The 14,133-nt window shown below is 41.5% G+C and overlaps 1 protein-coding gene across 3 annotated transcripts; it reads left to right on the plus strand.

Annotated features, from left to right (window-relative positions):
• The first annotated feature begins 78 nt into the window (after positions 1-78).
• kdm2ab (lysine (K)-specific demethylase 2Ab) lies at positions 79-13,863 on the plus strand. Of its 3 annotated transcripts, none has more exons than XM_067599382.1 (23): positions 79-399; positions 720-757; positions 2,570-2,708; positions 2,941-3,019; positions 3,798-3,844; positions 4,082-4,260; positions 4,533-4,639; positions 4,809-4,902; positions 5,152-5,305; positions 5,394-5,509; positions 6,081-6,207; positions 6,319-6,596; positions 6,769-6,846; positions 7,362-7,616; positions 8,089-8,217; positions 8,336-8,422; positions 8,598-8,822; positions 9,508-9,537; positions 9,837-10,870; positions 11,072-11,235; positions 11,561-11,707; positions 11,876-12,091; positions 12,183-13,863. In XM_067599382.1, exons 2-23 carry the CDS (start codon positions 725-727, stop codon positions 12,362-12,364), a joined length of 3,900 nt encoding a protein of 1,299 aa, XP_067455483.1. In that variant the 5' UTR covers positions 79-399; positions 720-724; the 3' UTR covers positions 12,365-13,863. The 3 variants fall into 3 exon arrangements, with proteins under 3 accessions (XP_067455483.1, XP_067455482.1, XP_067455484.1); XM_067599381.1 differs by having other exon boundaries at positions 79-281; XM_067599383.1 differs by lacking the exon at positions 79-399 and adding an exon at positions 465-605.
• The last annotated feature ends 270 nt before the right edge of the window (positions 13,864-14,133 follow it).

Below are 14,133 nucleotides of genomic sequence, written 5' to 3' on the forward strand. Positions count from 1 at the left end.
AAACGTCGCTGAACAGGGACTAAATAGGGGGGCGGGTCATGAGCCTTTTTTTTCTTTTTTCAGGTTTGTGTGTATATATGTGTGTGTGTGTTTTGACCAGCTGAAAATGGCGGCTCGGAGCATCGAATAGCTCTAACTTTATCGCCTAATAATAATAATAATAAACATAACAATATTCACAGCCGCTGTCACGTAACATGGGAGGAAACTTGACGGAGAGGCCTCACACACTGTAGTTGGGAAACGTTACCTTGACGACCGCGACTGAGTTTCAAGAAGAGGTGACGATAAAGAAGCTTACAACTGCTAATGTCAGCTAGCGAGCTAGCGTCTGTTTTAGCCGACGACTTATGAAAGGGATTGTCAACTGAGCTAGTTTACGTTAGCCGATAACGCCAGGTAAATACCGTCAGTTAGTAGAAACATTTCTCCGGAATATTGCTCCTTGAATATACTCGATGTGACCGGCACTTGTCTTTATATATTCACGCAAGTTCAACGTGAACGTTTGTCATATTTGTACGTGTTGCTAACCTTAGCTCGCTGGTGCAACAACACGCTAGCAGGGCTAACTAACTAGCTAGATTGTCCACTAAGAGAGAGAGGTGTGTGTGTGTGTGTTTTCTGTGCGATAAAACACAGTATAACGTCGTGACACCTATGTGATATCTAACCAGCGTAATTTAACCCTGCTCATGAAACTTTGCCTCTCTTTTTAGACATTATGGAGGATCCTACACGGTACAGCAAACGCTTGGTGAGTAGCTTCCCGGAACACTAGTTTTATGTTTCCAGTTGCAACTGTTTTCTGCTTTTCATCCAAGTTGTGTGTGTGTGTGTAAGGTTAGCCTTTTAAAAAACACTAAGTATAGATAGTGTTGTATTGGATTGAACTGATGGACAGTTTGTGTCAAGTCAGTGGTCCTTTTCTGCTAAGTGTGGCATCCTAATAACAGTAATGAACCTGTCTAAAGACGTCGGGTTCAAGAGAAGGTCAAGTTCAGTGTCTAACCGGACAGTATTTGTGCTGTGACCTTGCCTCACCTCCTAACAATGCTTTCCCCTGCTTGTAAAGTAATTAACATCAGTGGGGTGAAACTTCCTAGTGTGTACACAGTTGTGTTTTATTGATACTAGTGGTTAAGAGAATGTTATTAAAAATAGAGGATACATAGATAAATGTTTATGAGACAAAGCTTTTTGCTGTTATCCTTGATAGATTTTTGAAAGCATGTCTAGGCCTATTTGTTGAACACATAAAAACCTTATAGAAGCACACTATATAGTGTAGCTTAATTGTTATTAATTTATTCCCTTTGTTGTTGTTTTTTTTATAGCTATACATTAAAACAGCCGTGTGGCTTTCTGTCATGATTTTAAATGATTTTCAAACAAAATTATACCTCTCTCTGCAGCCCTCAGTTATTGAAGTAAAGAGCATCAGAGTTTAGATAATGCCACATTCGTGGTAAAGGGATGGGGGTGGGGAGATCTCAGAGCTGGGGTGTTGTGCTTGATCCATCTGTCTAGCCAAGCAGTGCTGCATAGGGTGAATGACAGGAGGGGGGGTAAAAGGAGGGGCACTGTGTGGAAGATTAACCCCTGCTATTGTAATGCTGTATTGTTTGGTTCCCACATGAACTGATTTGGTAGTTGGCTGACTGATCAGCTTGGATTAATTTGTTGTGATTTTTATCCTTGTCTCGGGTGAATGCGTTAGTTTAGTCATGGTTGGCAGTTTTGGTTCCATTTTACTAAAGACACGTAAGAAACAGCTCCCGTGGGTGTCTTAACAACTCATGTCTTAGCAATTAGACTGAAGTAAGAATATTTTGAAAATATGTCAATCAATGTTACAAATAGATTGTGGATATTTGCATCTATGCTCATTTCAAATGTACTTACTCTTGGTTGTGTGAGTCGCAGAGGTTTTCTTATTAAGAATAATTTGGTGAAAAAGTATTAATGTGGTACCAGTTGTCCACCAGGCTGTGAGTTGGAGCACACTTTTTTTTTTTTTTTTTAAAGAATTGACAGCTTTCATATGTGGTGTTCTTCCAAGCGCAACCACTTGAATCACTTTTTATGATGTAACTTTATAAATATGTAATCTTGACAGCATCTTGGCTGATAGGTTGCTATAACCCAGCTTTGTCCTCATGTTAAAATATCTTCAATGCAGTAAGATGTGGGGCTGGGATGAGCTGTGGCAGAGGCATCTGGTCTATTTTGTACACATATCTATTGCATGTCTGTCCATCCTGGAAGAGGGATCTCTGTTACTCTGAGGTTTTGGAAGGGGGGGTGAGAGGTTCCTAAGGGTCTAAGAATAGAGGATGGTTGTATTGCAGTACAGATTGTAAGGCCCCCTGATGCAAATGTGTGATTTGTGATGTTGGCCTACACAAATAAAATTGACCTGACTCGGCTGAAATGCACAATGGTAAACAAACCATGTTGCTTACCACAAGTTAATACTGACTTGTGTTGTCCTCTTCCTGTGGCTCACTACAAATCATATAGTTGATGTCTGATTCAGAGGCTGACAGAAATCTTCTTTTGTCAACAGCGTACAGGTACGCGGCGCCGCTACCAGGACGATGGGATATCAGATGATGAAATCGAAGGGAAACGGACATTCGACCTAGACGAAAAGTTGCAGTGCTGCAGGTTTGGCTCTGACTTGATCAAACACATGGAAGGCGAAGGTGAGACGTCAACTTGTAATTTGACAGATGTTTTTTTAAATATACTTTCCGATACATATCTGATGTCATGTGAAGATTGTTAAGACTAACCCTCTGTTGTGTGCTGTGTTGCTTGATGATATGTACTAATTTAATTAGAATATTGTATTTGTAATTTTGTGTTATCTACCCAGTGCAAGTTTTGTGGTTTTTGATAACTGTGTCATGGTGTCTGTATGTATCTTGTTTCTAGATTTCACATTTGAATACATCCAGAAGGAAGGGCTCAGGGATCCCATTATCTTTGAGAAAGCTGATGGCCTCGGCATACAGTAAGTAGCTTACCTGGTTCAGTCATAAATTACCATATTGCCCCGAATATAAGATGACCCTGATTATAAGATGACCCCCCCTTTTCCAACACCTGTTTGTGTAAAAAAAGACATTTTGAAGATACAAGACAGACTGCAGTAAAGACGTTGGGAGATTCCTTTGACTCATTTTCACTCAACATGACTTTATTTCCCCCGCGCCAGAAAACACGCCACATGAGCCTTCATAAACTCCTGCAGGTTAAAGTGAGCTAATGAAGCACTTTCAACTAATTACAGCAACTTTTCCATATGAATTGGCCAAATTAACAGACCAGACCAGATTGATTTGGACCAATTGTGGCATTTGGTGTCATGGTAACTTATTTCATCGCAGCGCATTCAGCAAGGATTCAGGTGGAAGATGGACAAATCTCACCTGCCAACAAAAATGATGCCATAGACCGAACAAAACGATTCCCAAATGTTCCCAATGAGCTTTTCATTCAGTTAGTCAGAACAATACAAATTGATGTTGTTCACACAGCAAAGACGGACATAATCTACCTCAAACATAAAAATGGGCACTTTGGAAATTAAACTTAATTTTTTACATTAATTGATTCATTTTAATGGCATTATTGACTGATTTTATTTGATGCTAATGTTGAGGTGAAAGTTAATTTAATAAATACTTATAAACGGAACGTAGAAAAAGCACAGTATTTTCTTTTTTTTATAACTTTGAGCTCATGGTTCTCATGTTCAGAAAATAAATTGAAAATTATCTCTTTTGCAGAATGCCAGACCCTGATTTCAGTGTGAGTGATGTCAAGTTGTTTGTTGGTAAGTTTTCTTGTCAAGGCGTTTACGGAGTAAATTGTTTTGCTTTTTGTCCACTTAATGTAACATACAAAGTGTCTGTTGCTGGGTATTTTAATCCAAAATAATGGGTATTGCGTACATTTTTAATTCCAGTTGAATCCCTTATACTTGCAATATGATGTCTTTGCCTGCTCATTTGGCTATGCAACCAATCCCTCAGTGGCCTCAGTTATTGAACTCCTGTTAATTCTGTTACAGGTAGTCGACGCATTGTAGACGTGATGGACGTGAACACTCAGAAGGGAATCGAGATGTCAATGGCTCAGTGGCGGCGCTACTATGAGACGCCACCATCAGAAAGAGAGAAACTCTACAATGTCATCAGTCTGGAGTTCAGCCACACCAGACTGGAGAATCTAGTACAACGACCAGCTTCGGTAAGAAGACTAACAATCTCCCAAAGTGGGGTTTTACAACGTATCCAAATGTGCACATAGTTTACAGATACATATAAACTAGATATATTTAAACAAAGTTCACATTATTATGTGGTCATTATATGATTATGTGTCAGTGACATTATGTGATCCCAAGATAATGTAATTTCTCTACATACAGAGAGTATTGTCAGTAATTAATCACAGGCTGATGTTTGCTTCAGACCACTTGAATGTATGAGTTGTACCAATTATTTCTTCTCTTTATCCAGGTGGATCTTATTGACTGGGTGGACAACATGTGGCCCCGCCATCTCAAGGAGAGACAGAGGGACTCCACTAATGCCATCATAGACATGCATTATCCCAAAGTACAGAAGTGAGTATCTTAAAGACATCAGAAATGTATTACATTTGATGTGCTTTAATTTAACAGCAATATTGATGGTGTCCCCTACATTAGTGATACTCTTGATTCATAAGTCTCTTAATGCCTTTGTTTTCTTATTTCTACCTTGTGTTTTCTCTCTTTCCTTCACTTCTCGCAGGTATTGTCTAATGAGTGTGCAGGGCTGCTTCACAGATTTCCATATTGACTTTGGTGGCACTTCAGTCTGGTACCACATACTGCGAGGAGGAAAGGTCAGTCTCGGTCTTACATCCCTAAAGATTTATCAGTTGTAGAGGTTGGTTTTTTGTTGTGACAATCCTTGAAATTCATTAGTTTCTGTTAAGTTCAGTCATGCTGACTTAATGAAAATAAAATGTGGTCCTGGGGTAACACTCAGTCTTGCTTTTCAACATCCTGTACGTGCATATTAGGTGCCATGGACATTGCTTTATGTCTCTATTGAGATTGTATACATGACCTTTTACCTGTGACTACTGCAGGTGTTCTGGTTGATTCCACCCACACCCCAGAACCTGGAGATGTATGAGAACTGGGTTTTATCAGGAAAACAGGGAGATATCTTCTTGGGAGACAAGTGTCATGACTGTCAAAGGATAGAGCTCAAGCAGGGCAACACCTTCATGATCCCGTCAGGTCTGTCACTCACACAAACACTGGCTGTACAATTCCCTATATAAAAAAAACGCACACACTCAACCATCCTGTTTCTTGTACATTGTAGGCTGGATCCATGCTGTGTACACCCCAGAGGATACGTTAGTATTTGGAGGAAATTTCCTCCACAGCTTTAACATTCCCATGCAGCTCAACATCTACAGTATTGAGGATCGCACACGGGTGAGTAACACCTCACGTTTACTATACATGTCTCTTCTGATACAGTATACAACTGCCCTCTTGACATAGTGGGGAAATACTAATAATAGAAAAACTGTAATGACAGAATCATAATGTGACTTTTTAACACTCTTTACGTTGCATGCTTAAATCTGTGTATTCATATAATAAAGTTAATGTAAAATCCTGTCACCTGTTAAAATAGATTTTTAGTGGATGTCAGTGAAATCTGATCTTAAATCTGTCTAGATGCCTCAGTGAGTGGGTTGAGGAAAGTTGCATGATGCCAACTTTCCTCAGTGTAACAACTGGGAACTTCTCTCAGACATATCCAGTAGCACAACAACTAACCCTCAACACACATCCTGACTCGAGTCACTGCAGCTGCAACATATTTTTCCCACCTCCTCTCAAGCAGAAGTACACAGCCTAGGAGAGTTGGGACAAATGCTTCATGTTATTAAGAGCATTTTGTTAAAGAAGCAGAAAACATGCCTTTGTGTATAAAAAAAAAAAACTTAAAATAACCGAGAAATATTTTCCCTGACTTGTTTCTGTCCTCGTCCTCTAGGTGCCAGCAAAGTTTCGCTACCCGTTCTACTACGAGATGTGCTGGTATGTTCTGGAGAGATACCTCTACTGTCTGACTAACATCTCTCACCTCACCCCTGAGTTCCAAAAATACTCCCTAGGCATAGGTGAGGACTGATGAACATGAGCAAACATTGCTGCACTCTTTTCTTACATTCACACATAAATCGATTCGTCGACTGATGAGCCTCTACTAATCATGTCCTCTCTCTCGTCAGGGCTGACTCAAGCTGACCTTGAAACCAATGATCAACCCAGGAATGGCGCCTCCAATGGAGTCGACAGTGACGCTGAAATCCAGGAGATCAAGTTGAAGGAGGAAGAAGAAATCAAAGTAGAAGAGGCAGCGGAAGTTATCAAACCTCAGCACGCACTGACCCCCTTTGAGCTGGAGGGACTGTGGAACCTCTTGGGGAAGCTGGAGGAGCTGCCGGCACACAAAAAGTGTGTCCCTGCAGGGATCAGGAATGCTGCAGCCCTGCTAGAGGACATGAGGGTGAGTGTCAGCTAAGTTTCTTGCACAGTGGTAGGTTCACTTCACGATGAACAGATTTTACACCGCTTGTCATTAGTTCTTTTAGGCTGCTATCCCTTGGTGAAAACCCTGATATGGTTCATCTTTTATTTGTCTTACTTCTCCTTTTTTCTTCTCCTCAACTTACATTCAGGCTGTTCTAAAGGAGCATGCCAACGATAACCCCAAGCTGTCCTACACTGGAGAGCCAATTGTCAAGTGGCCCAAAAGGGTGAGTAAAGAACAAATGTTTACACACTTTCAGCTACACAGTTCTCCGAAATGACGCCACAGTTTCATTATGATTCAGATCCAGCCCTTCTGCTTCTTCTGTAAATGCAGCATCAGCATGTTTTGCAGACATGCACTGCCTCCTCCACCAAGAAACACATAAAATAACAGTGCTGTGAAATGCCTTGATGCACCACAACTACAAAAGAGTTACTCTCAGTCTTAATTATGTAATCTCAGTATAGTATTTGATGGAAAATGGGTTTAGGAGTGTACTAAAATGAGTTTTACCCCTCTTTGGTAACTTGCTGTTTGGCTTTTAGCATACACTGTCAGCATTTGTGATTTTAACAAATTAGTAAAATGTGTATATTTTTACCTCAGCTACTATCTGATTACTTTACAAATATTGTTTCTTTTTCACAATTTATTATTTTTCAGCAAAACAAGGTTGGACACAACTCTTAACTCCTTGTTTTTTTTCTTTGCCCTTTCCTGCTACTGTCTCTCATACAGCCGTCATGGTACCAGCCTCCCACACCTCCTGCTCCCATGCTTTACCGTCCCCGCCCCACCCTCCACAAGCCTCTGGGTCAGAGATCCACCAAACGATCCTCCATCTCTGCCCTGAGGCGCAGACGGGTGAGGTGCAAGCGCTGTGCCGCCTGCTGCAGAAAGGAGTGCGGCACCTGCCAGTACTGCCACGACATGAGGAAGTTTGGTGGGCCTGGACGCATGAAGAAGAGCTGCATCATGAGACAGTGTCTAGCAGTGAGTTGTGATACCCATCATTGCTTCTGTGTCTGTGGCACTTTGACCAGCTGGGCAGCAGCTGAGGCTGTCCATCTGTCTGTGTGTGCACTGTACGTTCTAGGAGGAAGTAGTTACTCAAATCTGTGTTTTATGACTGATGTCATACTTATGATGTTATGTTGCTTTTCTTTTACATCTCTAGAACTTCCTCCAAAATGATTCTTAGATACTTATTAATATAACCAAATGGGATTGTTGTCTTTTGTTTTAATTTTTAAACTCTGACATAAAAAAGCAACATTTATACTGATTATACTGCATATATCAGTTTTCAGAAACCTCACAATAATTTGTATTTGTATCGGATCAAATAATTCCAGTTTACCCCTAGTTGAATTATTATTCCTCTTGTCACTTCAAAAAGTAAGTTTAGTTTCTGTTTCATTACCAGACACTGCTAACTAGAAAATATTACCTTCTCTTTCTCTAGCCTGCCTTGCCGAACACAGCGCGATGTGCCATATGTGGAGAGGGAGAATCGGAGGAGTCAAACCCAAGCACTCACACACTCATGGAGTGCTCTGTCTGTTCCCAGATTGCCCATCGTCAGTGCATTAAGGTGAGTATACCACAGTATACACTGAATCCATAACACAGTTACTGTGTGTTTGGTTTTGCTGTTTACAATTCAGGTTTGCTGGTTGCTGTTTCAAACTCTTATCTGTTCTCTTTATCAGGAACCTGGTGAGGGGAAGGTTAATAAGGATTTGCCGAGCTGCTGGGAATGTCCCAAATGTTACCAAGGCAAAGACTCAGCATCAGAGGTACCAAACATACATTCTCTCTTTAACTTGATCTGTCTCTCTGTTCTCGGTTTATTCAATCTATAAGACACTTTTTCCACTCAGAAAACTTTCCTTTACTGTTACTATTTCACCATGTGATTGATGTTGAAATTGCAATGACACATTCCATCTCTTCCTGTCCCTGCCACACCAGTCTTCCAGTGACGAGGAAAGTGGTGAGTCAGAGGGCTCAACCTCCTTGCCACCGTCCAAACTTGCATATCGGGAAGGCATCGGTGTAGGCGAAAGGGTGAGACGAGCGAGACGTGGCAGACCCCCAGCGCGACCCACAGCACCTCCGCCCTCTCAGAGACTGCTACTGCAGCATCAACAGAACCGCAAACGAGCAAATGCACTGGAGCTCAGACTGAAGAAGAGGGTAAGGGAGAGGAAAGGAGATGTCATGAAACATTTTCCTGCATTTTTTTCTGTTGGAAGACTTTTAACTTTGGCAACATGTTTCCAATCAGTCAGCATTAAGCATTAATAACACAGCTCTAATCTACCAAACAAGAACAGCAGCAAAAGACATCCCTTCATTGGTTGTCTAAACATTCAACATGATTGGCCAGAAACAATAACTGCTGCCAGCTTCGCAAACTTAATTGGATTTTGATTTTTTTTTTTTTTTTAATTCGGATTTAGATGCTTTTCTGACTTTTCCTGATGATCAAAAGCAAGTTATGACAAATTGAAATTTTGGCATCAAATTCCACATATCTACATGTCTTAAAAAGTTTTAGATGCTTAAACATTGTCGAGATTTTAATGCACTGAAAATTCAACCTGGCCTAGAAGTGAGAAATCAGTCCAGTAATACAGACTTTTGTCATCATCAGAGATTTTTCTTCTTCTTTTTTCATTTCTCAGTTTTGTTTTGGTGATTAAAAAGACCTTGAAGAATCTCTGCTTTATCTTTGTGTAACTTGCAGACAACCTGAAACCTGTTTGGCAGATTCCACATATATGATGTGTCAGGAAAAGCCACGACTATATTGACTGACTATGATTATTTTCCTTATTTGATGTATACCTCATTCCCCAACCCCTTTTGCTCTTTGCAGATAAAATTGGAGCGCAGCAAGATCTTAGCGGTAAGCAAAGCACTTATTTCTGCAATGATTCTGTATTGCCTAATACTACATTGGGTATGTATGTAGTATTGTTCTAAGAGGTGGTTCTGTACAAGCAAGTTGGTACATCAAAGATGCATTATAGCCATTATGATTATTTTTGTAAATATAAGTGATAGATGATTAATAATACTGTTTAAATGATAAATGGACTATTTATAATACCATTTATACCCTGTTGTAAGACTGGATTTGATATTTGAATCGTGCATTATCCTGCTCTCATTTGTCATCTTATTTGTCCTTTTCCCTCCCAACAGAAACAGTCGTCTCTAGATCGGTCTCCCAGGCTGCTGGGCTCCAGACTACTGTCCCGGCTACGTTCCCCAACCAGCAGACTATCTCAGGGCAGAGGCCGGAGCCCCACCTGGGCGAGTGGCTCCCCTTACCACAGCTCTCCAGGAGGGTCTGGGTCCTTCCAGCAGCAGCAGCAGTCTTCCATCGGTCTGGTACTTGAGTCGACGGGTGAGCCCCGCAGAGGGAGGGGAAGAGGGGTGAGGCTGCGAGGGGGAGGAGCAGGAAGAGGAATCACAAGCGGTAGAAGCCATGGAGAACTGGAGGAGGAGAGCGAGGACAGCAGCAGCAGCAGCACCAACAGCAGCAGCAGCGACGATGACGAGGAAGAGGAGACGGGGCAGAACAACGGGAGGGGAGGCGATAAAGAGAACCAGCCGCAATCGAGGCAAGGACGGAGAGCCAAAGAAAGAGAAGAGGAAGAGAGTGAGGTGGCCAACCAAAATGGTGCGGAGGAGGAGGATGAGGAGGAGATGGAGCAGGACAGTCAAATGGGGGACAAAGATGGCTCATATCTTAAAGTGACACTCCAAAGGCCAACCAGGGCCAAGCGGGACCCGTCAGCCATTGTCCCCAAATTAGAGGCTATTGCCCCTCAAACTGCCACTTCCACAATACACAACCAGACCAGACCCCTCGTCAGACCGCCCATCAGAAATCGCTGTCCCGATCAACACTCCAGTAGGCACACACCACCACTCACTCGTAGTAAACACACAGACACTCGCCCCTCGCACCCAGAGAGGCTAGAGGCCTCTAAAAGAACAAGGATGAACCGACCAGCTAAACTGAGCAATGGGGCCTCCTCTTCTTCATCCGCTGAGCTTCCTCATCTCCGCATCCCGCTGTCCGCCCTGCAGGAAGGCGGGAGCGAGGCAGACAGGGAGAACGGTGGGAATGGGCCGGGCTGTGAGAGGGAGGTGTGGGTTTCTGTCTTCCGCTACTTAAGTCGAGCAGATCTCTGCGTTTGCATGGCCGTCTGCAAGAACTGGTACAAATGGTAAGACCTCTGTTTTTTATTGCAAACTCATTACTGAGATAATGTTAAAGCATGTAAAGTTGTGCAAAGTGACAAGCAACCCTGTGCTTTGTATTTATTTTTTTCAAACACTATAACAATAAGGTCTGTGTTAGCATATGTCTCTGTAAATAGACAATAGATAGGTAGACGTTTCCTTCATGAGTATTTGTTGGTCTGTAGGTGCTTAGACAAGCGGCTGTGGGCGCGGATTGACCTGAGCATCAAGCGCACCATCAGTCCTCAGGCCCTAACAGGCATCATAAAGAGACAGCCAGTCACACTCGATCTCTCCTGGACCAACATCTCCAAAAAACAGCTCAATTGGCTCGTTGGCCGCCTGCCTGGTAAACACACACACACACACACACACATACACACACACACACACACACACACACGCACACACACACACACACAAAACACCACTTTCTCTCTCTGTCAAACAATATCTGTGGAATACCAAAACAGCCAAGACTTGATGTAATAATCATAACAATAAATTCAGTAAAATATAAAAATCCATGTATGTAAACATATATGTATTTATATCTTTCCATATTTATGTATTAATTTGTTTCTTCCATAATATCTTTTATTTATATTTGAGTTTTCCAGTGAATTCAAGTTTCCAACAATGTATGTATATTTCAATCTTTGTCTTTGTTTCAGGGCTGAAGGATCTGATGCTGGCAGGTTGTTCCTGGTCATCTATTTCAGCTCTCTGCTCTTCTGGTTGCCCTCTCCTCCGTTCTCTGGACCTGCGGTATGCAGATGGGGTCAAAGATTCTCAGATCAGGGACCTAGTCACCCCACCAGGTGAGAAAAGAGTAGCTTCAGTTTGATCAAGTGGGTGCATGATAGTAGCAGTAGTTAATTTATCCAGTAATTATTGTGTATCTATTCTGCCTTTCTTCTCAAATTCCTTAACAAACTCCCTGCATTTTCCTCTTCCTTGCCTTTTTCCAAATGACCCCTTTGTTCCAGGCTGTGACAATCGCAGCCAGCTACGGACCATGCAGTGTCTGCGACTAGCTGGCCTGGACATCAGTGACTCCACTCTGCGCCTGGTGATCCGCCACATGCCCCACTTAACAAAACTGGACCTTTCCCACTGCAACAGCCTTACAGACCACTCCATCAACCTGCTGACTGCTGTGGGCTCGTCCACCCGAAACACACTTGCAGATCTCAACCTAGGAGGTGAGAGATGGATGGAAATATGCACACACACACAATGTGTTTATTTGATTTCACGAGTATTGATCTGTCTTTGTATCTGTTTCTTTCCCAGGTTGCAGTAAACTGACAGACACGTGTCTCAAATATCTCCGCCGCCTGTCTTGCATATCACTGCTCGACCTGCGAGGCTGTAAAGGAGTCTCCCGCAAGGCCTGTGAGGCCTTCATCTCTGAGCTGTCAGTCAACACTCTCTACTGCCTATCAGATGAAAAACTGATCCAGAGGATATCTTAAGCACCTGCCCCCTCTGATAGCAGAGGTGGCGGAGGCAGGGGGGAGTGGATCCTAATGTGAATCTGTGTGACACAAAAGGACACAGAAAGGCAGGGAAGTTCACATGCACCTGTTTCACGTAAAAGCAGGGGTGGGGTCTTTAACTGGGGGTGCTTAACTCACTTAAGTGGTGTTGGTTAAAGGGGGTTGTCACGGCTGGAACAAGGTTTCTTTTCAATGTTACCTACATTTCTTTTTTCCGTGTACCTAAAAAGAGACTCAGGAGCTTTTCTTTTTTTCTTTTTTTTTTTTTTTTAAATGTTGTGTGACAGCAGATTTTTTTTTTTTTTTTTTTTTTTATCGCCAGAAATGGGAGAACACGGACAGTTAATTAGCTGTACTAGACTACACAGTCATTGGGTAACTGCTTTATGACAAAGCTGGCTTAAATCGTCCTTGGTCAAATGCCAATCTTGACTCCCAACACAAACTCCTGCCTTGCGAATGCAACTGATAAAGACTTTTGAGTTTCATATTTGGGGGGAATAACTGTCTTCTGTTTTGCTGTTTTCCCCATAAACTAATATTTATCAAGTGACTCATTTGAACTTCTTTTAATTTCAGCTACATTTAGCTACATTCAGCTCCTTTTTAAATGTTGGATTGTCTTCTGTCACATTTGAGAGCAACAGTGGACTCACCGGCCGGTATCTCATTTTGAAGACTTATGCTTTATGCACAAAAACTATGCGTTGAGATTTTTTTTTTTTTTTTAATGACGACTAAAGGTGACGTGTAAAGTGAGATTCTGTAATTGCCTGTTGACCAGCTGTATGTTAAGCTTGAAAAAGGCATTTTGGGTGCAACTTTCCAGTGGTATGCGTGATAAGAGTATACATGGACAAAAAAAAAAGACAATGTGTGAAGTCAATCAACTGGCAACAAGACCTCACCCCAACTAGGGCAGGTTGCATTAAGTGTTGGGGGTAAAGCCAAGGATTAGGTGTCAGATAAATGGTGCATTTTCAAACAACCGTTAGACTTCAGGTGCTATTATTTCCAAACTCCTTTTTGCTTTGTTTTTTTGTACAGAGACAACATTTAGAGCAAAAATATTAATATTCTAGGCAAAATTGCTCCCCCACCCCTCTTTGATACACTTTTTTTTCTCTTTTCATGGATGAAAATGTGAGCATCTACTTTTCACTGAATTTCATGACCTTGTCCAATTCAATGTAGAGATGTAAGATTTTTATTTTGGGGGGGAGGCGTTGCTTATTTCTTTGTTCCCTACAAGTATAGTGGTTCTGTATCAAAAGGTCTCCTCCCAGACTGCTCTCCTGGCCATATCCCTTCAAATGAATATAAATATATAAATATATACTTTTGTGTAAATGTGTTTTCCTCTTTTAGATTATCAAAACGGGAATCCTGTAGCATTGTAATTATTTTCAGAAGTGTTTTTCACTTTATGTTATTTGTGTTATTTTTCAAGAAAAATAAAAAAAAATGATAAACAATGGGCAACTTCTATTCTTACAGAGGGATTGATTAAGCATAATAATGTCAACCATTTCAATTAACAATTTTTATTATCGAATTGGCTGATTATTATTTAAATTAATTGATTAATCTGTAGAAATCTTTTGTTTGAGCAACAGTCCAAAATTTCAAGACATTCAGTGACAGAAAAGCAGCCAATCCTCATTAAAAGAACAAGCACGTGGCAAACAGATAATTAGTCGGATCATCTAAATAGCTGCCAATTAAACTTCTGTCAGTCGACTAAT

This window comes from Thunnus thynnus, chromosome 9 (assembly GCF_963924715.1).
Source record: "Thunnus thynnus chromosome 9, fThuThy2.1, whole genome shotgun sequence".
Classification (NCBI taxonomy): domain Eukaryota; kingdom Metazoa; phylum Chordata; class Actinopteri; order Scombriformes; family Scombridae; genus Thunnus; species Thunnus thynnus.

Bases quoted from the DNA above. Each gene is read 5' to 3' on its own strand.
- kdm2ab (XM_067599382.1), top strand. From the start codon at position 725: ATGGAGGATCCTACACGGTACAGCAAACGCTTG. The intron at 6,847-7,361 runs GTGAGTAAAGAA...TCTCTCATACAG, and splicing joins TTGTCAAGTGGCCCAAAAGG to CCGTCATGGTACCAGCCTCC. The intron at 12,092-12,182 runs GTGAGAGATGGA...TTTCTTTCCCAG, and splicing joins TGCAGATCTCAACCTAGGAG to GTTGCAGTAAACTGACAGAC.